We start from the raw sequence: 25,619 nt of genomic DNA on the forward strand, positions 1-25,619 counted from the left end.
TGGACTTCAGCAATGCTAGGGGCAGAGCCAAGTCGCTGCCTACCACAAACCATCGCTTCTATATAGCAAAAGAACTGTAGTCATTTAGTTTCAGTGGTGGCCCGCATGAGACAGACGCGATATAATTCTAATTATTTTCAATTGAACACTATTGTCAACCAATCGAAGTCCTAAATTAAAATCACGTAAACATGTTTGTAAAGTCGAAGCACACTGCTTGGGCTGGTTTAATATCGGAACAATATTGATTCTTTATTAGTTCTTTGGTAACTCCGATATTTAAGCCTTTGACAGCCTTGTAGGTCACCGGTGCCCTACGCGGCGCACTGAAGTACTTATGTCGATTTCAGTTACTATGCAAAATATGTTTTGTACGAGAAAATTAGAAAAGTGGAATTCTAAGTCATTTTTCGTCGTCACCAAATTGTTTTGCTATACTTATTTAAAATTAATTTTACGGAGACCTTAGAACTTGGGCGGGGCAGCCGTTGTAACTATACTGAGACCTTAGAACTTATATCTCAAGGTGGGTGGCGCATTTACGTTGTAGATGTCTATGGGCTCCGGTAACCGCTTAACACAAGGTGGGCTGTGACCTCGTCAACCCAACTAAGGTTTTTTTTTTTTAAGTTACAAGTAACGTAATTTCTTTTTAATATTCTACGAACCATAATTCCATCGTCCGACCTCACGCGATGATATTAATCGTGTAATGTACATGGTCCATTAGTGATTCAGGTCAGACCCCGGTCATCGAACGTCCTTATTCCGTATGGTTTAAGTTCAAAATTCTAGTTTCGTGTCGTTGGATGATGAGCGTTGTTTTTTTTTTTTTTTATAAAGTTTCAACGTCACTACCCAAGGGAAATATTATTTTCAATCGAAAACAACTAAAATGCGCAATTTTCGTTAAAAAGGGTAAAAATTTTGTGCTTCGTGTATTAATATATAGATGACATGATAGATTTCCGGCTCGGCATGGGCAGCGCACGCTAGGCCTATTTCGAGTGTTACATGATGCCGCTTAGTCAGGATTCGTCGCGTCGCAAGACAGATCGAAGCAATGTCTAGACTTACACATCCAGCTCATTACTCATCGCAGTCGCGACAAACCTCACCAGCTCACTATATATGAAAATTAAAATAACTTGTGGCCATGTGTGTCGGTTTGAAATTTATCTCTCTTCTATCCATATATATATATTTAAATGAATTGCTGTTCGTTAGTCTAGCTAAAACTCGAGAACGGCTGGACGGATTTGGCTAATTATGGTCTTGAATTATTTGTGGAAGTCCAGAGAAGGTTTAAAAGGTAGATGAATGAATGAAAATGCTCTGAATTAAATCAAAATAACAATTTTGTTTTCCCTTTGATGTGTCCCCCGTCGGATGGATTCCTTTTGTTTGTTTTAAGTTTATTTTATACAAAAGTTTAGGTATTTTATTTATCGATTGAGGCACTACGAAGTCTGCCGGGTCAGCTAGTAATCAATCTATACTTCTATACTATTATCTATAAAAAGGAAATATTTGTTTGTTTGTTTGTATTGAATAGGCTCCGAAACTACTGAACCGATTTGAACAATTCTTTCACTGTTTGGAAGCTACACTATTCCCGAGAATCCTTACTAAAATTCGAATAATGTAACCCAAGGTGTAAAAAAATTACCTATAAATATTCTTTACATCCCGTGCCCTGCAAAAACTATTGATGATAGAATAAAATAATGTACTACGACTTTGTAGAACACATTATTTACAAAAAGTGTCGCGAGAGCATATGTCTAACTATTATAGTTATGCCGCAATAAGTGTTCTTTTATTTAAAAAAATAAAACAACGTCAAACATCGTTGAAATTTTTGTTAAAGACCCGAGCGGAGCCGGCCGCTATAGTTTATACGAGTCAAAATGTAGTACATTTTTTTTTTTCAAGAAATTTGTTTTCTGCTACAGTGATTACAAAAATGAGACGCATCCAATCTGTCCCCTCAAACCTGTCGATCACAATCACTCGGTCAAGAGTGAAAAGAAGAATTACAAAAATGCTTTTCTTGTTGCTCATTATGTCGAGCCATCTGATTGCTAAGCGATTACCGATTACCATGGTCATGACGAGGTCGGAGAATTATATATCGACTAACCCACCCCCTGAACTGGAAACTAGCCATATGTCCCCCGTCGGACGGATTCCTTATGTTTGTTTTAAGTTTATTTTATTCAAAAGTTTAGGTCCTTTATTTATCGATTGAGGCACTACGAAGTCTGTCGGGTCAGCTATAAAAATGTAGTACATTCATTTTGGGCAAGAATTTCTTTTCTGGTACAGTGATTACAAAAATGAAACGCATCGAATCTGCCCCCTCAGACATGACGATCACGATCACTCCGTCAAGAGTGAGAAAAAGAAGAATTACAAAAATGCTTTTCTTGTTGCTCATTATGTCGAGTCGTCTGGTTGCTAAGCGATTACCGATTCCCATGGTCATGACGAGGTCGGAGAATTGTATATCGACTAACCCACCCTCCGAACTGGAAATTAGCCCGTAATAAGTATGCATCATACAGCACACGGGGGGCGCCATCCACCCTGGGTCTCCCCACTCTATACGAATAGGGCTTCCCTAATTACCCGCCGGACGCGGCGCCGGCCAGTTATCGATCAGGTACAGGTAGGTAAATGAATACTATGACTCATGAAGAGTTTTATAGACAAAGTTTTTCTATACAGCGTGCCTAATTTGCTCACTTTTACAAGATGCTTTCTTATTTCGTGTAAGGAGCCACTAAGTAGAAAAGATTTATTTGTCTTCAGGATTGTTTCCTACGCTTATAGTAACTCCTAAGATTGGCACGTTCCCACTTACTGTAATGGGACATCAGATATAGGTTGAGGATAGTGGGTTGAGGAAAATATAGGCAACTTTAGGTACTTATATCTTAAAGCCGAAAACATCAAGAATCGTTCTAATGAACGTTATTGAATAGTTTAGACAAGGAATCGTATTGTTTTTTATTACATTTGTGACGACGCATACCGTAAGTCTTAAGGAAGTCAGTGACCTATTCTTAAGGAAACATTTTTTGAAGTTACAAAAGCGTGGTACAATAAAATGAACAAAAAATAAAAACATTCGTGCAAAGAAACGCTTTTGTGGAACTTCATACACGTCATCTCGGATCCTCCCGATCCACTAACGGTGCTTTTAGGTACTTCAAGCACCGGTCACCGTTCTCGTCGAACCCGACGCTTGCGTCGAAGGGCTCGACGAGTAAATTAACTCTCAGACACAGCCCACTGAGTTTCTCGCCGGATCTTCTCAGTGGGTCGCGTTTCCGATCCGGTGGTAGATTCTGCGAAGCATGGCTCTTGCTAGGGTTCGTGTTAGCAACATCGTCAGGTTTGAGCCCCGTGAGCTCACCTACTAAAGTTAGGGTTACGCTGACATAGCCTCTCAAGGCTATCAGCTTAGGTAGGCAAAAAAAAAAAGGAACTTCCATAAGAAATCTCATTCTCTTGCAGGATACAGGTATACGTTTGTCTCTTTCTAGTGTCGCTTTTACGTTTCATAGAGCTTCAAATCATAACGGTGCTAAATAAGTTTTTGCTTAAGAAATTTTCACATAGGTAGTCTCTCCACGAAAATCACATATATCTTTAAACGAAGACTTCTTCTACAAATCTATCATCTCATCTATACATCAGCTACTTTGGTCGAATACGGTCGACGTCACCCAAAACGTCATTTCGGATCCTGCCGATCCACTAACGGTGCTTTTAGGTACCTTAAACACTGGTTACCGTTCTGGTCGAACCCGTCGCTGGCGACGAAGGGCTCGGTGAGTAAATTAACCCACAGACACAGCCCACTGACTTCCTCGCCGGATCTTCTCAGTGGATCGCGTTTGCGATCCGGTGGTAGATTCTACGAAGCACTGCTCTTGCTAGGACTAATGTTAGGATATTCTCTCAGGCTGAGCCCGTGAGCTCACCTACCCATCCAGGCGTAGCTGAAACAGCCCCGTAGGCTACTAACGAATAGATAAGGAAAAAATAAAGTCAGCTATGTACTTTATCAGTCAAAGACTGTACAATACCCACAGTTTTTATTTACGTAAATAAAGATAGTAACGGTGTATTAACACCGTGTTACCGTTACTGAGCGTCGGGCCAAAGTCAGGCGAACGAAGATGAATCGATAAGCTTTTTACAAGAGAAACTTATTTTAATGCAGGCTTATAATATTAATGCGTAAAAATCATCATTGATTTTTTTTTTTTATTTTAAACACATGGCTCATGTTGTGGACTTGAAAGTTTGTCTTTAAAACGCCTTTATTAGGTTGATTTGTACATGTCTGTTTAAATACAGTCACTGGTGGTAGGACCTCTTGGGAGTCCGCACGGGTAGGTACCACCACCCTGCCTATTTCCGCCGTGAAGCAGTAATGCGTTTCGGTTCGAAGGGTGGGGTAGCCGTTGTAACTATACTGAGACCTTAGAACTTATATCTCAAGATGGGTGGCGCATTTACGTTGTAGATGGGCTCCAGTAATCACTTAACACCAGGTGGACTGTGAGCTCGTCGCATCATCTAAGCAATAAATAAAAAATACAACAAAATCTTTGAACGTCATCTTTATGGGCTTCAAGAAGAACGACTACATTTTAAATTTGTACGCACATCTCAAGCTCCGATTATAATACAATAATTTCATTTTGATTAGTATCAATATGATCAAAATAAAGATGATTGATGAGATTTAATAATTAGTATTTTAGTTTTTAAGCTGCACATATCGAGAGGTGAAAGGCGATTTGTTCTAAGCGTAATTTCGGTTAATACGCGACATTTATCTTTGTAATTAAAGGTGCGTTTTATTTAGCATTAGCATGAACAGTTCGATGTTTTTAATTGAACGAACAATTAAGTGTACTCCATTCAAATAGCTGAAGAAGTTTTTTGTTATGATATATTTTCCAAATTTTAAAATTCAAATAGTTCCCCTGTAATGTTGCAAAAATTTCCCTTAACCTAAATAGTCTTTCATTTTTCGTTTTTTTTTTTTAATTTATTTTTCATTGCCCTTGTAGGCAGACGAGCATACGGCCCACCTGATGGTGAGTGGTTACCGTCGTCCATGGACCTCAGCAATGCCAGGGGCAGAGCCAGGCCGCTGCCTACAATTTTTGCCTATTATTTTTACATACCTTCTATACTATTGATATATGCTAGCCCAGCGAGCCTGTCTCAAAAACTGAGTGCATTTTAATATTAACATCAGTCGCAGTGAATCACAGTCGTTATGATTTAGATACAAGAAAAAAAAAGCAATTATTACGTGATTCATGAAACTTTTCAGAGCGCTTTTGTTATTAAGAGAAAGTTTTAATGGAAAAAAATTGATTGTGAGAGAAAGTTTTCTGGTCACGAAAATCTAAGCACGATCTAGAGTAATTCATCATTTTGTCGTAGACAAAAGTTTCACATAAACTACAGCAAAAGGCAGTTTGTTTAAACGTTTGTATATATTATTTATTTTTATAAAGTAGAATTTTCGTATATTGTTTTTTTTTTATTATTATTTTTTTTGCCAACCTCGGGTTTTGTAGCATGGTACGTTTTTGACAATTAGTTTTTTGTATTCCCTACCGTTTTTTTAAGAAGATTTTAAGATCCAGCGAGAAACTCAGTGGGCTGTGCCTGTGGGTTAATTTACTCGCCGAGCCCTTCGTCGCAAGCGACGGGTTCGACGAGAACGATGACCGGAGAACATTGCGCTAACTATACTATTACTAAATATGTTGCTCTATAGAAAAGTTTTAAAACGGTAAAAGTATATTGAATTCAATATTGACTGTTAATGACATTATATTTATTGCGTCCTTATTTTATATCAGTCCGTTTACAAACTCCCAACTAAATATTCGAATAAGTAAGTGTTATGTTAATCTGACAAGCGCCCTCTCCACAGCGATTCTAAAATAGAAGTAGTTTTTTTTTTTAATTTTCTTGTTGCATTGCCGGCTGGACGTTGACATCCCGATGCATTTTATTTTTGGCCAGTCGGCGGGAGTGTTGCCATATTTATGAAACTAAATTTACACCGTGAAACCCGAGACAGTGAGTTTATTTAAGATTTAATCTCCCCGCTGAGTTTGTTTTCTTTTAATGTTACTTTATTTCGTTTTAAAGAGGAAATGACTGACATTGCTTCTGAGTTAGATTTTCAATTTAATTTTATCCACGATGCCGTCGAGCAAATGACGTCACAGTCAGGCACAGCGAAGTTAATCGCTTGTTGGAGGTAATGGACATCAAATGTTGATCGTTATCTTATCTCTTTATATAAAAATTAATTGCTGTTCATTAGTCTCGCGAAAACTCGAGAACGACTGGACTGATTTGGCTAATTTTGGTCTTGAATTATTTGTGGAAGTCCAGAGAAGGTTTGAAAGGTACATAAATATGAAAATGCTCGGAATGAAATAAAAATAACAATTTTGTTTTTCCTTTGATGATGCCCCCCCCCCGTCGGACTGATTCCTTTTGTTTGTTTTAAGTTTATTTAATACAAAAGTTTAGGTCTTTTATTTATCGATTAAGGCACTACGAAGTCTGCCGGGTCAGCTAGTTAGATATAAAAATGTAGTAATTATCTATTTAGATTCAAAAAAGTAGATCCAGTAATTCAAGCAATCATAGCTCGTGGAAATTGACAGTGCACAGCATAATCCAATCTAACGTTATTATATTTTTTTGGATGGATGGATACCAAGTTTCAAGTCAATCGGATGCATGATTCAGTAATTATAGCGGAACATCCGTAAAAACCACTGTAGATCTATATATTTTAGTATAGATATCGGCCATGATATTAGACATGCCAATTACTGTTATGATGTGAACTTAAAATTTTCAAACAAAATTTCATACTTTACAGCCCAAATACGGCCCTAACTACTTGCGACTTAGCCGCGTGCCTTTATAAGCGCACTTTATGAACGTTAAGAACAGTCAATAAACCCATCGATAAACATTTTCAGTGTTGCCATAAAACGAACGTAACTCGGGAGTTTAAGTACTGCGTTCTCTTTGATGAAGGAGTTGTAACATGGAGGCGGATGAATAACGATTAAAGTTTCAAAGCGATTTATTAAAACAACGCGATGAAAATAGTTTTACGTGGTTAATGGCGGCGCGTTGAGTCCGCGCGGGTGGTACTGTGAAGAGATGCGACTGCTGACGGGGATCTGTCTTAAGGAAGGTGATGCTCGTGGGCTCTTTTTATTTTTCCTTCCTAGCTCAGAGCCTTGAGAGGCTATTTCAGCGGAACCTTAACTAGTAGGTGAGCTCACGGGGCTCAAACCTGATAACGTTGCTAACACGAACCCTAGCAAGAGCCGCGCTTCGCAGAATCTACCACCGGATCGGAAACGCGACCCACTGAGAAGATCCGGCGAGAAACTCAGTGGGCTGTGTCTGAGGGTTAATTTACTCGTCAAGCCCTTCGTCGCAAGCGACGGGTTCGACGAGAAGGATGACCAGTGCTTGAGGTACCTAAAAGCACCGCTAGTGGATCGGGAGGATCCGAAATGACGTGTTTGGGGCGACGTCGATTGCTTTCTATTCTGTCCGCAGGATCGGGAATATAGTTTCCGGCGGCCACGATGAGAGGGTTCTCGTGTCATGCCGCTTTATCGAAGTGGTCGTGAGCTCAGAACTCAGTAGCATGATCCTTTATTGTACGGCAATGGTTTACACATTACGATATCTTATTTTTTTAGTATACCTAACTGTACACAGAAGTGCACAAGAAGGGCCGCGGTACGCGAGGAATGGTGACGTCTGGTGGTGAAGCGTACCATCACCGGAAGTAATGACCACGACCACTCTGCCAAGAGTGCATACGACTTAGAGAAGAATTGGACATAGATTGTATCTATGCAACGTAAAGTGTGTTTATAAGATAAAGCTGTTGATAGTCTAGTGGTATATATAGTTGACGGTCGCTTTTAAGCTCGTCAGCCACAGTAAAGTAAGCTTAAGGAATAACAGTTGAGTAATATGATTATAAAGTTGTCAATTGGGTTATGAGAGAGCACTATGTCCCTTTCTCGCAATGCTGGTGTTGGTTTAGAATCGTCATTATACAAAAATAATGCGTTTTCTATTTAACTTATTTCGAAAGAGATTTTAATTTTCTTTATTCGGCTTCATTAAACAATAAACGCTTAGAAAAGACAATGTCACTTACTGTAAAGATTATAAATTCATAATTACTTTGTATTTCCCTAAAAGTATCCACAATTCATATCTTGGCAACAATTAGCTTAAAACGGCGGCTTGTTCGTGAAGTTACTCGTTCCATTATTTATAACAACACCATAAATGTTGTGTATTCGTCATCACAAACTTTTTGGAACATGTAAAAAACAATAAACAGAGCTTACGTTAACAGGCATATTGTAACGAGGCACTATGTAAACATTACTTGTTTACCTTAAAAAAAAAAGGAAGAGGGCGCCATTTTATTTTTGACGTTGCCACCTGTCAAAATAATCGTTTAGAAATGAAGCTAGTTTGAATAAGATTAATTAATTAAATGATAATGACAAACAGAATTACAGGCAATGATGTTGTGCAATAAAATAAAATAAACAATTTTTTTCGTCAATCCAATCAAGAACGAACAATATAAACAGGAAATTCTATCCTGGACGATAAAAAACAACACAAGCAGACAGACGTAAAAAAAACAATTAGATTTAATAATTAGAACGCCATCACGAACAGGAAAATCGGACAAAAAAGGTACATTGTTCACATTCTCAGACGAATGACGGCCATGTTGAACCAACTAATATTTAACGTTACGCGGAGAGGGATCGTGTGTATGTCCAATTTTCATGACCTGATGAGGATGGAAGTCATTTTACACGGCACGTTGAAGAGGATATCGATACTCGGGTCCGCGTTGGAATAGCCCTTAGGCTAGCAATGATTGGGGAGGGGAAAAAATCGATATTACAGATTTTTAATCTTCCGGAATCGTTGTTCATCACGTAGCGTTGTGATTCCAATTGACGTGTTTACGCATAATTTCATCATGTACACGCGAGCTTTTGGATTAGACAAATGTTCAACTGTCCTTGGACAGTAAGCTTGATAACGTGCTTAACAGGCTCTGTGTGCTTAGTGCGAGTTTTGTAACGTTCTCGATAGCGTAAAAGTTAACACAAATTTGTATGGAGTTGAACGCTTGCCTTCGTTTGCCGCTAGGGGCTCTGTTCAAACTCCATACAAATTTGAGTTAACTTTTACGCTATCGAGAACGTTAAAAACTCGCACTAAGCACAATGTTCTCACAGATTTTTATGTTAGATCATATCGCTTCGTACTAATTAAATTATTACTGGTGGTAGGACCTCTTGTGAGTGAGTCCGCGCGGGTGGGTACCACCACCCTGCCTATTTCTACCGTGAAGCAATAATGCGTTTCGGTTTGAAGGGTGGGGCAGCCGTTGTAACTTACTTGAGACCTTAGAACTCATATCTCAAGGTGGGTGGCGCATTTACGTTGTGGATGTCTATGGGCTTTAGTAACCACTTAAGAACAGGTGGGCTGTGAGCTCGTCCACAAATTTCAGCAATAAAAAAAAAAAAAACTAAAATATTTTTTTACGTAAACCCATACCTTCAGAAACAATCAACTCACAAAGCGGTCATTGAACTTAAGACTGCGTTGAAGTGAAATATTTCGCAAAATAAAAGACTGTACTAATGACTTACTATAGTGAAATGCTATTTTAGCATCACGAGATTCGTGTCCTCGCGTTTGACTAAGATAAATCCTGTAAACACTAGCGAAGCAGTTGAGAGTATTGACATTAAAAATGAGGCCATGATATTCTTGAATTAATTTATGAATTTCGATTTAATAACCTTTAATTTCGTCATTAGGTACTTGTCTATTTAAGTCTGTCTGTTCTTGAAGCTGTGTACAAATTATAGACCACGACAATTCGCATTCTATAATTTAATGTTGAATTATCTATCTCTATATATATAAAATGAATTGCTGTTCGTTAGTCTCGCTAAAACTCGAGAGCGGCTGGACCGATTTGGCTAATTTTGATCTTGAATTATTCGTGGAAGTTCAGGGAAGGTTTAAGAGCTGAGAAAATATAAAAAAAGCTCGGAATTATATAAAAACAAACAATTTTGTTTTTCCTTTGATGTGTCCCCTTGATGTGTCTTTTATTTATCGATTGAGGCACTACGAAGTCTGCCGGGTCAGCTAATTTAATATATTTCATACAATTAGTGTCATGTTTGACATTAGTAAACTGTTTGTGAATATATTAGTTGAAGCTACTTATACGTATGCACCATACATTGAATGTGCTATAAAATTGTACTCAATCAATTTTTTTTTATTTTTTTTTTCCTACCTATGCTGATATCCTTGAGAGGCTATTTCAGATTCTCCTTGACGTGTAGGTGAGCTCACGGGGCTCAAACCGGGAGTGTTGCTAACACTGGCCCTAGCAAGAGCAGTGCTTCGCAGAATCTACCACTGGATCTCAAACGCGACACACTGAGAAGATCCGGCAAGAAACTCAGTGGGCTGTCTGTCTGTGGGTTAATTCACTCGTCGAGCCCTTCGTCGCAAGCGACGGGTTCGACGAGGACGGTGACCGGTGCTTGTGGTACCTAAAATCAATCAATAATATGTAAGTTTGTATTGAGAATGAATATTATTATCTTTTCAAATAAATGGGGTACTTAACTTACTTAATAAAGGCACGTCTCAAGGTCAGTGGCGGCATGAATATAGTTAATATCCTAAAGGTGGCACGTAACTTAGTCGCAACGGAAGTGTTGGCATTTACAATTTATGGGTTATCACATATTTATGAACAGATTTTAATTTTGTTTTACGTTATTCGACTGTGTTTATAGTTTTATGAGTGACTTTTTTGAGACATTAATAATATTAATTAACATGTGGCTTGACGATAGGGTCCACGTTATTATTAGATAGAATTATTAGGTAAATCGATTTATTAGTTCATATTAAAACACAAGAACATGCTTTAATCGTTTTCTTTCGGTGTGCCTAACTTAAATTATTAAACACATTATCTTAAAAGTTGTTGGTGTAGTGGTCATGATACAAGTAATGTAATTGAATAATTCCGCTAATTCTCCGGAATGCGCTCTGAGTCGTCGCAGCCGGTAATTGAACTAGTAATTTGGTGTTTAATCTTGTTGATTGAATCATTTCGGTGTTCATTGTCATTTGGCAGTTTCCCACCTATTCGCTGGCCTAAGAGGCTATTCCAGCTACCCCCGGACGGATAGGAGGGCTCACGGGCTCAACCTGAGAGTTTGCTAACACTAGCCCTAGCAAGAGCAGTGCTTCGCTGTATCTTTTTTTTTTTTATTGCCTTTGTAGGCAGACGGGCATACGGCCCACCTGATGGCGAGTGGTTACTGTAGCCCATGGACTTCAGCAATGCCAGGGGCAGAGCCAAGCCGCTGCCTACCGACCGTATCTACTAGCGAATCGGAAACGCGACCCACTGAGAAGATCCGACGAGAAACTTAGTGGGCTGTTTCGGCAGTGTTTTTAGAGTTTAGCCGTTTTCTTGGTTGTATTAATAGAGAAACTAACTCTGTTGTATTTGAAGTTGTTATTGTTATCGATGAAGTGGTCGGCGTTCATTCGATTTTAATATAAACGTCGCGCTGTTTAAGGACAAATAAAAGCCTTGGATTAACAATACGTGGTTGTCCGATCGATCGTATATATAGCCTTATTAGCAGCACCAGCTTTTTTTACTTACTTTCAAGATTATTTTTGATTCAAGCCCCGGTCACCGTCCTCGTCGAATCCGTCGCTTGCGACGAAGGGCTCGACTAGTAAACTAACCCATAGACACAGCCCACTGAGTTTCTCACCGGATCTTCTCAGTGGGTCGCGTTTCCGATCCGGTGGTAGATTCTGCGAAGCACTGCTCTTGCTAGGGCCAGTATTAGCAACGCTCCCTGTTAGAGCCCCGTAAGCTCACCTAAGCGTCAAGGAGAAGCTGAAATAACCTCAAGGCTATCAGCATAGGTTAGAATTAATAAAAAAAAGATTCAAGCGATCTGTTTTTTTTCTCTTCCTTTTATCTCAGTTGTTGCCAACATATATGATACAGTGCGTGTATTATATCTTTGGTAGTCTTAACGACGAAAGGAAAGATCTTCCACCGAGCGGATGATATTGCTCGGTAGACCGACGGTCCGAATGTTGTTGTTCGGAACTTGTATATATGCGCTTTATCTTGAAAATGTCGTAAGCGAGATTCAGGCATCTGTCAATTATCTTGCGTCGTATGATGGCTACCCGCCACATCACTCCCCTCCGAGACTGAAGGTCGTGTCATTTTTAATTAGCGTTGTCCGTGCTGAGATTAGCTTGCAAGGGCCAGTGCTGCTCGAAGCCTGCGGTGAGTCGAGGCTGAGCTTGAATGCTGCGTGCGTGTCGCCAGTGCTGCTCGAAGTCTGCGGTGAGTCGAGACTGAGCTTGAATGCTGCGTGCGTGTCGCCAGTAGTCCATGTGTGCAGAGCTGCCACGCCGGAGATGTGTGACCCCAAGCGTTGATGATCCGGTCGTGGGCTGCGATGAACTGTTGCGGCGTGATGAGGCAGTGAAGTTGCGTGCCGTAGGACCAGGAAGCGCGGTGAGTCGGCTGCGATGGTCCTGTTGAGGCTGCGATGCTGGCTTGCTGTGGGACGACTGTCAATGACGTGCTTTTATCTGCGAGAATGCGGGGATTATGGTAGCCGGAGTTCTTGATGCGCTGAAGATGAATCAGAAGGTTGCGTTGTTCACATCTCGTCGCAGGTCACCAGTTTGGGAGAGATATACGACAAAGGGAAGATCTTCCACCGAGCGGGTGATATTTGCTCGGTAGACCGACGGTCCGAATGTTGTTGTTCGGAACTTGTATATATGCGCTTTATCTTGAAAATGTCGTAAGCGAGATTCAGGCATCTGTCAATTATCTTGCGTCGTATGATGGCTACCCGCCACATATCCATACAGAACTCTAGATATATAGTTAATTTCTTAGCTATTAATAGCCAAGGTCACGGATAATTCTTCCAAATCATGAACTTGTCGGAATGGTTTCCAAAAAAACGTTGCACACTATCAAAAGAACATTGTTTTTGTTGATTTTAACGCGATATTGCGTGACTAAAGGATGAAAAAACAAATATTTCTTAGAATCTGGTAATCCGAAACGTTCTGTGACTAACATTGTAACGTTCTCATAAGATGTTTTTAGGTTCTCAGCTCGAAAACAATATGGGTTGATGGATTACGAATATAAAGAAAGATTGAATGTGGCTGTTAGCTTTTTTTTTTAAACTTTCTTTTAGTTTCAAAGATACTTCTCGCTTGGTAAATGCAGGCAGCGGCTTGGCTCTGCCCCTGGCATTGCTGACGTCCATGAGCGACGGTAACCAATCACCATCAGGTGGGCCGTATGCTCGTCTGCCTATAGGGCAAAAAAAAAAGTCACGAATTTTTACTGTGAAGTTGCCGCTTTTTTCGTGGCAAACGGACAGACACGTTTACGACTTCGGTGTTAAGTTTATCAAACCGTGTTAGTACGTATGACAGCGTTAATGACACTCACCTTGAGGCTTGAGGTCGATGTCTCTACAAACTCTAAACAATTATTTTTTATTGCATACCTGGCTGGAAGTCCTCACAGCCCACTTGGTGTTGTGTGGTTACCAGAGCCCATAGACATAGACAACGTAAATGCTGCCACCCACCTTGAGATATAAGTTCTAAGATCTGAGTATAGTTACCACAGCTGCCTCACCCTCAAAGGGAAACGCATTACTGCTTCACGGTTGAAATAGGCAGGGCGGTGGTACCCGTGCGGACTCACAAGACGTCCTACCACCAGTATTGGTAATAGGTTTACAGGAATGACGATTTAAAGACTTCGTGTTTGATTTTGGTCACACAATGTTGTTCCTTCATGGTGGAAGTTCATTGAGAGCACTTATAGCGTACATTAAACCGAATTAGAACATTATTACAATCGACGATTCAACGAACTTAGTGGTTAGACCAAAAAAACGACCACAAAAAAGAATGCACACAGATTTGTCTTTCTTTTTATTGCTTAGATGGGTGGACGAGCTAAGTAAGGCTGGTTGGATGTGGTAAAGGCGGGTACGGAGAATAATCTCACCCGGAACGATGCCGAGGACCAGGGCAAAATGGAGGACTTTAAGTAGGAAGCCGACCCTGGCATTAGACCGGGAAAACGCTAGGAAGAAGGTCACGACCCACTTGGTGGTTACCGGAGCCCATAGGCATCTACAGCATACATCCCGCCATCCATCTTGAGACATCAGTTCTAACGTCTCCGTTTTAGCCAGTACAAGACCAGCTCCTCATCTTTCAAACCGAAACGCATTAATGTGACCATAACGCTTGCAACACCCCGAAATAAAGAAGTCATCAAATGTCTAAGAACCTATTACCAACCTATATAGTACTATAGTTGTTGCAAAGTGCGACTGCGCGCCGCCCTTGGTTGTGCGAGTGACCAATCTGTATACGCGTCGATGTAGGCGTGCGAGCACTTACGGTTATGATAAGAACTGTATTGAATAATAGTGCATAAATTCGTGATCCACACAGCATATGCAGATATCTGCTAAGTTTAAAACGATTCGGAATCAGATTAATTTGTATAATATCACTTATGATTTAAACCTGGCCAGTGTCGCATCTCTCGCAACCACACCAAGCCACTTTATCCATGATGACACGAATATTCACGGTTTTCATTGTTGTTGACATTTCAAGAAATATAAACGTAAGAATACATATTATAATGGTTAATTATCCTCCAATATGACGTACTGTTATTGCGACTAATTATTCATATTACAAAATTGAATCAGGGTTGTCATAACAAAGTATATCTTAAGTAGGATCTTCTTACGCTGCATGACTATTGCAGACGGTCTAAAATGATATTAGTAGGTATATTACTGCTCAGAAGTCACTTTCTACTTTCTTGAGTTTTTGACGTGATAACGTCATAAATCGGTTGAGCACTGGCTGCACGCACGAAAAAGTGTCACGTTCCGCCTGAGCCTGAGCGTGCAAGCGAGAGTGCGGAACAAACGATAGAGAAGCACGATCGGCCCAAGCGTTGGCTTGTAACACATAGTCTCTCTTATCGCGTGACGTCAGAGCTAGCAATTCGAATAGTTTCTACTACTGACGTTATCACGTAAAACTATCGTCCGTAAACAGACTTTACAGACAACTAATTATTGTTTTTTAATCTACCTATTCGCTGGTAGCCTACGGGGCTATTCTAGACAAACCCGGGCGGGTAGGTCAGCTCACGGGCTCAACCTGAGAGAATTTGTTAGCACTAGTCCTACTATTACGGGTAGTGCTTCGCAGAATCTACCACCGGATAGAAATCGCGACCCGCTGAGAAGATCCGGTGATCAACTAAGTGGTTTAATCTTGAGTATTGATGCAACGAAATGCGAGCACGGATTAGTAAAATCTATGGGTATGGATCTTCGACGTCTGTAACGGCATCCAAAGAAGGGAATCTCAGACACCACCAAAACCAAAACTAACTGATAGCCTTGAGAGGCTATGTCAGCGTAACCCTAACTTTAGTAGGTGAGCTCACGGGGCTCAAACCTGACGATGTTGCTAATACGAACCCTAGCAAGAGCCGTGCTTCGCAGAATCTACCACCGGATCGGAAACGCGACCCACTGAGAAGATCCGGCGAGAAACTCAGTGGGCTGTGTCTGAGAGTTAATTTACTCGTCGAGCCCTTCGTCGCAAGCGACGGGTTCGACGAGAACGGTGACCGGTGCTTGAAGTACCTAGAAGCACCGTTAGTGGATCGGGAGGATCCGAGATGACGTGTTTTAGGCGACGTCGACTGCTTTCCATTCTGTCCGCAGGATCGGGAATGTAGTTACCGGCGGCCACGATGAGAGGGTTCTCGTGTCGTGCCGCTTTATCGAAGTGGCAAACTAATACATGAATTATTATAATGTATGGTTTTCAGCTATACGTGCCTAGTTGGCGTCTCGCATGGAGTAAGTTTTCAAGTTTTATACGAACGTTATTCTTACCAATAAAAACAAATGTACAGATTCCATGAAAAAAAATACTGATAATATTAAATTGACAGTACAAAAGACACAGATTATTCAACGAACGAAATTAGCATTTAGCGGTTTCATATATGGCAACATTTCGCAAGATGGCGAAACGCTAAGAAAGTCTTTTTACAAAATGTATACATAAACTGTTTTATAAAACAGCAGTCCTCGTTGCAATCGTTATTGGAAATGTATTTATGACGCAATGCAGTACGTGTATATTATTAAAAACGTATTATTGCGACACTCCTTTTGTTATATAGGTAGTCAGTTTTAAATTACAAGCCACAAGTCGTAAGAGCTCATCTGTTGTTGTTTTTGTGGTAGTATAAGATATGTTGACAGTGGATATGTAACACAATATGTACCTGTGTATGATGTCTCAGAATTAAATAGTGTATATTGTGGGTGTTTATTAAATCTATGGCTCTCGATTCTCCAAAGAACTACTATTTGGTGCCACAATCTTTCTTGCAGAAGCAAACTCGATAAAAAAAAATTGTAATTGCGTCATTTTTATTCGACACCCGATAGTGTTAGTGTGAACTTGAATATTTTACTCACATTATATGATGATGAATAGGAAATATAATCACACGTCTGCCGTTGCAACAAGTAAACCGATTACTGGTTCGGAACGAGTCAATGTTGTAGGAAAACTGTGAAATCGTGCGTAATAACGCAAACACTGGCTTCAAACAATATCTACCCGTACGCAATTGATACATTTATGTAGCTTGTTTTTTTTTTTTATTTGTAATGCTCTTTCGAGGCACAGAAATTTTTCCACTGACTATCGTATTTACTATTGATGCTTCGAGGGGTGATAGGGTATTTAATTTTGGTTTAAGCAAATATTATCTTTGTAATTATTAAAGGTCCGTTTTATCTATACATCTATATACATATAAATAAAATTTGAGTGTCTGTTTGTAATATTGAAATAACCACTTTTTACTACATGCATATGAATATATATACGGTACCAATATAAACCAAAATATCATTTTTTACAATTTTTGTCTGTCTGTCTGTCTGTTTGTTCCGGCTAATCTCTGGAACGGCTGGACCGATTTTGATGAGACTCACTAATAGGTAGCTGATGATATTAGGAGTAACTTAGGCTAATTTTTTTAGACTAGCTTCGCCCCGCGGCGTCACCCGCACTTATTGTCGTACCGCGCGCAACATGGCGGGTCAATAATAAAATTTAATGTTTCCGAAGCGAAGCGAGGGCGGGTCGCTAGTTTGATATAAGTATCAACAATTCGATGTTTTCATTGAAATTAAGTTAAGTTTACCCCATTCAAACAGCTGAAGATGTTTTTTTTTTATCATATTTTTTAGAAATTTTAAACTTTAAATGGCTCTCCTGTAAAGTTGAAAAAATGTCGCTTGGATGGAATTGGATTGGATATGATTAATAATTTCAATATTTAGCAGACTATCTTTTGTTGAGTTGACGACCCGTCGGTCGGGCGTCCTCGGGGTGGCGCCGCGTGTCTGGTTGTAGTGTTGACCGCGGGAACCCCCCTACTCAGTCCAGGTTCTGACCCCGGACGGAGATCGGACGTCGGGTGTAAGAGTGCAGGGGAGTCGTTTAGTGGGTGGGCCCTAAAATCCTTGGGCCCGCGATCTGCTCTCAACACCTGCAGATCGTTAAGTCTCACATACCCCGCGCGCCCCCTAGGCGCGGGGACCTAGTAGGAGGTTCGGCCCTCGGCCGGAAAAAAAAAAAAAAAAGCTTCAATTTGTCAAACAGTAGATGCTTATTGAGTATGTATGTATACATATTAATATTATGACTTAGTGTTCCTTTGTTTGTCGTTCAGTGCTGATTATAATAATATCCAATGAAACCCAATCACACTGCGTCGTGACCATATATCTACCATTACAGACAAAATACATGTCTACAAAAGAAAAAACCTTATCATAGCATCATGACATGTCTGTAGTACTAATAAAATGTATCAGAAGCTACATCAAAATTTGTTACAAGATTTAAAAACTTACAGAAGACTAATTTTTAATTAATATTAGGACATAAGTCTTGCTAACAATAAGCTGCATTGTAAGAATATTTGGAAATGATATTATTACCAATGTGTTATCAAGACGCAATGTAGTCAGCCAATGTTAGTGACGGCAACCGCATTTGGAACAAAGCAGAATGTTTTGTCTAGTACAGGATAAGTAGATAATACGTGTTTGAACTGATTGTATTTATGAAATGTTGGATTAGGTTTAAAAAGATCTAAGGGACCACTCGTAATCTTGTGATCTCGAAAAAGAGGAAATTCCATGTCTTTTTTTAATTCATACGCATAAAAGCGTGAGGCAGCGGCTTGGCTCTGCCCCTGGCATTGCTGATGTCCATGGGCGACGGTAACCACTCACCATCAGGTGGACAATGTGCTCGTTTGCCTACAAGGGCAATAAAAACTAACGAAAAACCTGTCAGGATGATTGAAATTTTAAAAGTCATTATCGAATCATTATAAGTTTACGCTAACAAATGAATCCGTCAGCATTGCTAACACGATCAAAGCTAACAAATTGATAAATGAAAAATTACGAAAAATAGTGAAAATATTCGTATTTGGTTAGTTCTCTTAGATATAATAATATGTTATAACTTATAAGCGAAACGTTAATCTGGCTAAGAAACCCGGTTATTTCAAGAATTATAAGATTACATACTTTTGTGGCGACATAAATCGACAAGCGTGAAGGTCAATTGAATTTAATTTCGAATAGGTACTAAAACAATGTGATATTCAGTTTCCGAGACGTCGATCTATTTAAGAAGGAAGTCGTTTTTTTTTTCTACTTTATAATAATGAGTCGACTATTATCAAAGCCGGCAATGTGACTTTTGGACAATTATTGGTAAATCAGAAAAACGAATTATTGACTTTGTATTCCATTGGCAGTCACAAAACTCTTCTGAACGACATCTCAGATAAATAACAGGTTAAGTATTAACCTTTATTTAATGCAGGTTTTGAACCGTATTCTTCAATCTGTATTGACATATCAATAACATTTTTTTGTCCGTGCATTTGGAGATTGCCACCTTTGGTAATAGACGAATTAGACGACTCAATTAAAATGTTATAAATAAAACGAAGAATTTTTATGCAAGAAGATTAGGTTCGAAAGGTCAATTTCTAAGTTTTAATGAAATGTTTAATGTCCATTGAGGACCCTAACTCCAGCCACTTGAACGAATCATGAATTTAATATTAAATTTTAATTAAGCAATTAAATTTATTAATTAAATTATAAATTAATTTCTATAAATTAATTAAATTTTAATTAATCAATTAATAATTTATACTTATGTAATAGTATTAATAAACACGCATAGATGCAGATACTCACACATACACACTACAACATGCATGCGCGCACGCGCCCACATATACACACGCACACACACACACACACACACACACACACACACACACACACATACACATTCACACCCGCATAATGACCTTAAATGATAACACCTAATGATCTCTCAACACTAGTCCGTAGCATCTGTTCACGACTTAACCTAACCTAATCTATCCTAAGAAGGAGGGAGCCTGGAGATCAGTAATACAGGTCTTCGAACCTAGCACAGACTTCAGCTCTTTCAAAGGATTACAAAATAAATTATAATTTCCATTTGTATTTGTACTATACGTTTAAGAGAGAAATAAATAAATTATTATTATTATTATACATATTATATATTATTTTATTATTTTCATATTACATTTCAGCAGAATATATAAAACTAAAAAGTCTGTTCGCATTATTAAAGTTGACAGATTCTTAGTAAGAGTAAAGATGGCACCGGGTCGTCATTGTTTTTGCAAACTTTAGTTGCATTTATTCACATTTTAAATTTATTTATTGCTTAGATGGATGGATGAGCTTACGGCCCACCTGGTGTTAAGTAGTTACCGGAGCCCATAGACATCTTTTTTTTTTTAATTGCCTAGATGTGTGGACGAGTTCACAGCCTACCTGGTGTTAAGTGGTTACTGGAACCCATATACATCTACAACGTAAATGCGCCACACACCTTGAGATATAAGTTGCAATATCTCAGTATAGTTACAACGGCTGCCCCGCCCTTCAAACCGAAACGCATTACTGCTTCACGGCGGAAATAGGCGGGGCGGTTGTACCTACCCGTGCGGACTCACAAGAGGTCCTACCACCAGTAAACTAACCTTTTAAAGCAGTCTTGTATTTTAAATATACGAGCAAATTATACTTGCAACTATTATATCTCTGCTCTGCCTATGTTTACACACATCAAACAAAAGAAATGCCTACATACATTTATTTACAATCGTATTATCTTTCAGAGTTTAAAGGCTTCGTCAAACAGAACGCGTACTTAGCGCGCGTCAGAGCGCTAAACTAACGCCACGCTATAACGCCGAGATGTGTTGTACTAGCGCTACTATAGCGCTTATAGCGCTGGCGCTCTGTGTGACGGTATGATACCGTAGTAGTACAACACATCTCGGCGTCATAGCGCTCTGACGCGCGTTAATTACGCGTTCTGTTTGACGAAGCCTTAAGGTATGAGTCAGAAGTAAGTCATGTTTTTTCAGAACGTGCGTTATGTTATCAAAATAGTTTTATTAGTTATTCTTTTAATATTAATTAGGAATACGACGCAAGGAGGAGGAGGAAATTCTTAGCTGAGAATTCATCTAATTATAATCGTTGATAGTGAGAAATTACTGACGTAGGTACGCAAAACCTTGAATTTCAGCCTTAACTAGACTCTAACTGTACAGACAAAAATCACCATTTAATCTATACTAGAGGTCCCGCAGTAGTCGAAATTCGACTATAATTAATTGGAATTGTAAGTTTGTACACTATTATGATTGTATTTTATACTTCTATAATTACAAATTTCGCCAAGACTACACTATATAAAATATTAACAAAGACAAACCATATTCTATTCTCAATTTGACAACAGACGTCAAGAACAAAAGTTTGACAATAAATAGTATGCATGCGTGTGTGCGTCAAATACATGGTCTGTAGTGTGTGTAATGTTTTCTTTATTGATTTAATGTATCTTTTATGCATTATTTAAAAAAAATATTAGCATTGTGCACTTCTTCTCTATATTCTCTATAAGTGTGGAAAATTTCATACTCCTCCGTCCGCGCAATTTTCGTAAAAAGGGATACAAAGTTTTTGCTTCACGTATTAATATATAGACATATATATATGTAATAAATATATATAAAAATGAATTGCTGTTCGTTAGTCTCGCTAAAACTAGAGAACGGCTAGACCGATTTGGCTTGGATAATTTAGATGAATTCTCAGCTAAGAATTTCCTCCTCCTCCTTGCGTCGCATTCCTAATTAATATTAAAAGAACGTTACTAATAAAACTATTTTGATAACATAACGCACGTTCTGAAAAAACATGACTGTCACTTGTGACCCATACCCTGAAAGATAACACGATTATAAAGGTATGTAGGCATTTCTTTTGTTTGATGTGTGTAAACATAGGCAGAGCAGAGATATAACAGTTGCACGTAAAATTAGCTCGTCTATTTAAAGCACCAGTCTGCTTTAAAAACTTCAACCAAGCTTCTTGGGACCCTAAGTACTCTGGTAAGGAAACTGATCCTCAATCGATATCAAGATCTTAAATGATATTGACAACTATGGCGAGTTTACTTGGACATTTCCCGGAATAAACATAAAAAAATCATATCTTGGGGTCATTGAATGTCGAAGATAATACGTCAAGGAGTGGAATTCAGTGTTGAATTTATTTCAGGGAACCAAAATTATCTCAAAGAACGCACTGATAATCTTAAGACATATTTGAGCATTCGTTGTCGGAGTAAAGTCACGATTTAAAGCAATATTATCCCTAAATAAAGTCCTTAAACGGACATCAAATGTCCATGTTCATTGTATCAACCATATAAGCCACATAATTAAGACCGGATATTAGTCAGCTGTGAAACTATGGGACAATGGCCGCCAATATGGCGCGTCCCGCCATTATGCTGTGAACCGAGGTTTTTATTTTATATTCGTAACACGGGCAAAGACTTCCACGATGACGTGAATCACGAGTTATTGTTGTACATACGGGTTTGATTAATAAAACACCGAACTGTTTAAATAATTATTTTAATCTATGTAGCGCTTATGGCTCAGCGCTAATTTACATATCGAGGGATGAAAGGCTGTTTGGTTTAAGCGACATATTTTCAACTTTACAGGAGTCATTTAAATTTTAAAATTTGAAAAAATGTAACAAAAATGCTTCTTCAGCTATTTGAATGGAGTAAACTTAATTGAAGTTCAATTAAAAATATCGAGCGCTGGTTGCTAACCTATATCTATATATATAAAAATGAATTGTTGTTCGTCGAGCTTGCTAATGGGGCATTATCAACAGAGGGCACAACCCCCAGGTCAAGAAGGCTAGGAAGAGGAAATTCAAACAAACAAAAATCTATATATATAAAAATGAATTGCTGTTCGTTAGTCTCGCTAAAACTCGAGAACGGCTGGACCGATTTGGCTAATTTTGGTCTTGAATTATTTGTGGAAGTCCAGAGAAGGTTTAAAAGGTAAATATATATGAAAATGCTCGGAATTAAATAAATATAACAATTTTGTTTATTCCTTTTGTTTGTTTTAAGTTTATTTTTATACAAAAGTTTAGGTCTTTCATTTATCGATTGAGGCACTACGAAGTCTGCCGGGTCAGCTAGTACCAAATAAAACGCACCTTTAATTACAAAGATAAATGTCGCTTAATATCGTTTAAACCATTTGACCCCTCGATATTCATTTGCTTTGAGTCGTGGTTCGAGATTGAGCATGTTTCGGTTAACAAAAAGAACAGAAATGTCGGCAACACCATCCTGTATGCATCAGTCAGCGCGAACTAATAATATCGAACATTAATTAGTGTCTATTATTACACATCATCCGTTTCCTTTGAAATGAGAAAAGGGAAGTCGCATCCGGTTTTTTTGTCAGTTAAAATACTAAATACTGAACTAAACTCTCGCTAGACTTTTTGGCGGGAACGCCAGTAGTGAAGTTGTGTGATTCGTTTTAGTGTTTCTTCAGGTTTAATTGTGAAATAACGGTGGTTTATTAACTGTTTAGTATCTGCGAAAGTGCACAAATATGGGAAAATGAAACAAAGTCGCTGGACGTAACTTCTCGGGATCCTCCAAAAAGTCCACTGAAAAAGTCTCAGTAAATAATCACCATTTTACTGAGATTATATTTCATCCCATATCATGTCATCTCATTTAATTTAATTTCATCTCAGTTTATTAATTTGGGTTTCCTTCGTTTTTTATTATTCATAAACTGAATAGTTAAAATGGCGAATTATAAAAATCTTATTACTTGACGCTGGCTAATGCACAAACCGTGCCGGAGCCAAAAGTAAAGAAGAAGAAGAAGAAGAACTCTCGCAGTGTATGTATAAAATTTTTAAAACCAATCGCAATGAATATTTTAAAAAAAGACATGACCGATGAGTTTCTTGCCAATTCTTCTCAGGACCGAGGCTAGTTCTTGTGAATTGGCGGTAGTTCTTTTGACGTTCAACAAGTATGAACTTTCATTTATGTTGAATAAAAATTTTTTGATTTGATTTGCATAATTGTTAAATGCAAGGGTTAACAGCTCCGTGAGCTTTTTAATTAAAAGTGGAAACTCCCACATCCATTATGCCGCATTTCCACAGGTAATCTATAAGCCGACATATTGTTTTTCGAACAAAGTGTACTTAAAGGGAAGTAAGTACACTATCTTATTTTATTTCGTCTACAGCGACGATAGAATCAAACAATTTGAATGCAACCCCTCTCGATCAAAACTCACACTACTGTCTTTAATAATAGGTAGTGAAAAGTGAAAGATTAAAATAAGAGATCTACGAAAATAAGCTTATAGAAATTAGTCAAACATATCGTGAGTGTGTTTACAAAGATAACAATTTTGATAACGTACATAGGTACTTCAGTGTAATATTACTGTTCTGTCAATTCACAGAATGTTTCGTCAGATTTTTTGCAATGTATTGGCATTAGTCCGTTATTTAGTTATCTATATATTAATACGTGAAGCAAAAACTTTGTATCCCTTTTTACGAAAATTGCGCGGACGGAGGAGTATGAAATTTTCCACACTTATATAGAATATAGAGAAGAAGTGCACAATGCTAATATATTTTTTAAATAATGCATAAAAAATACATTAAATCAATAAAGAAAACGTTACATACACTACATACCATGTATTTGACGCACACACGCATGCATACTATTTATTGTCAAACTTTTGTTCTTGACGTCTGTTGTCAAATTGAGAATAGATCAAATATTGTTTGTCTTTGTTAATATTTTTTATAGTGTAGTCTTGGCGAAATTTGCGATTATAGAAGTATAAAATACAATCATAATAGTGTACAAACTTACAATTCCAATTAATTATAGTCGAATTTCGACTACTGCGGGACCTCTACTTATTTTTAATTTACGGGACAAGTGAAATATTCATTTCAACTTTACACAATGCGGACTTGTAATTGAGAAGTAGAAACAAAGAGCATTGTCATTGTCAATGTTATGATTTAAAATATTAAACAACAGTTATTTTGAATTGCCGACCGTTAATCGAACGTCACGTCGTTCCAAATTCAATTTAATTTTAAATCTCTATCGAGACGTGATTTATTATTATTTTCGTGCAAAGGTGCGATACGTTTTTTAATAAAGTTTCTGACAACGACATCTTACGTCCGAGAGTTGCCAGACTAATTAAAATATTTAAATTCTACCAAGTTTAAAGTAGGTACGTGATTCGTGGCAAAACGGATACTGAAATTATAATGGAGCTAAGAGCGTCGCTCATGGCGTAGCGGTGTCACGAAGCGACGCGCTTACTCAAAACTAAAGATTTATTGATTTAAGATACAGTTTTCATTCTTCTTCTTCTTTGTCTCCACCTTATCCCACTAGGTGGGGTCGGCATGGCTAGTTTCTCTTCCATTCTCTTCTATCAGCCGTCATCTCAACACTCACTCCTCTCTCTCTCATATCGTCGTTCACACACTCCATCCATGTCTTCTTTAGTCGACCTCTTTCCCCCTCTACCTTGCACTACCTTTTTCATACACCTCCTAGTCACATGCATATTCTCTCTACGCATCACAATGACTTGTTAACCGTCCACCACGCTAACCGTCCGATACAGTTTTCATTATTGTACTGAACCATAATTATTTTGTTTATAAGTTAACAGTATCTCCAATATCCAGTTTAGTACAGTCTCTGAAGGGTCTGCGACAAAGTACTTCACT

General features: G+C 38.5%; 3 protein-coding genes across 4 annotated transcripts in view; 1 reads left to right on the forward strand and 2 right to left on the reverse strand.

The window, feature by feature from the left end:
• LOC101738439 (mitochondrial S-adenosylmethionine carrier protein) overlaps nucleotides 1-25,619 on the reverse strand; it is a 213,747-nt gene that overhangs the window by 51,913 nt on the left and 136,215 nt on the right. The gene's annotated exons all lie outside the window — the stretch shown is intronic.
• The window catches only part of Tub3 (beta-tubulin), a 36,723-nt gene that overhangs the window by 7,813 nt on the left and 3,291 nt on the right, over nucleotides 1-25,619 (reverse strand). The window contains exon 1 of one of the 2 annotated variants that reach the window (XM_012690244.4): nucleotides 16,794-16,951. The gene's annotated coding sequence lies outside the window, so the exon portion shown is untranslated. 2 annotated transcript variants of the gene reach the window in all.
• The window catches only part of LOC101738973 (uridine 5'-monophosphate synthase), a 48,094-nt gene continuing 30,133 nt past the window's right edge, over nucleotides 7,659-25,619 (forward strand). Inside the window, exon 1 of the mRNA XM_062674451.1 lies at nucleotides 7,659-7,711. Coding sequence (XP_062530435.1) covers nucleotides 7,690-7,711 — 22 coding nt within the window. The 5' untranslated portion in view covers nucleotides 7,659-7,689. The remainder of the gene's footprint in view (nucleotides 7,712-25,619) is intronic.

Source organism: Bombyx mori, chromosome 20, assembly GCF_030269925.1.
Source record: "Bombyx mori chromosome 20, ASM3026992v2".
Lineage (NCBI taxonomy): Eukaryota > Metazoa > Arthropoda > Insecta > Lepidoptera > Bombycidae > Bombyx > Bombyx mori.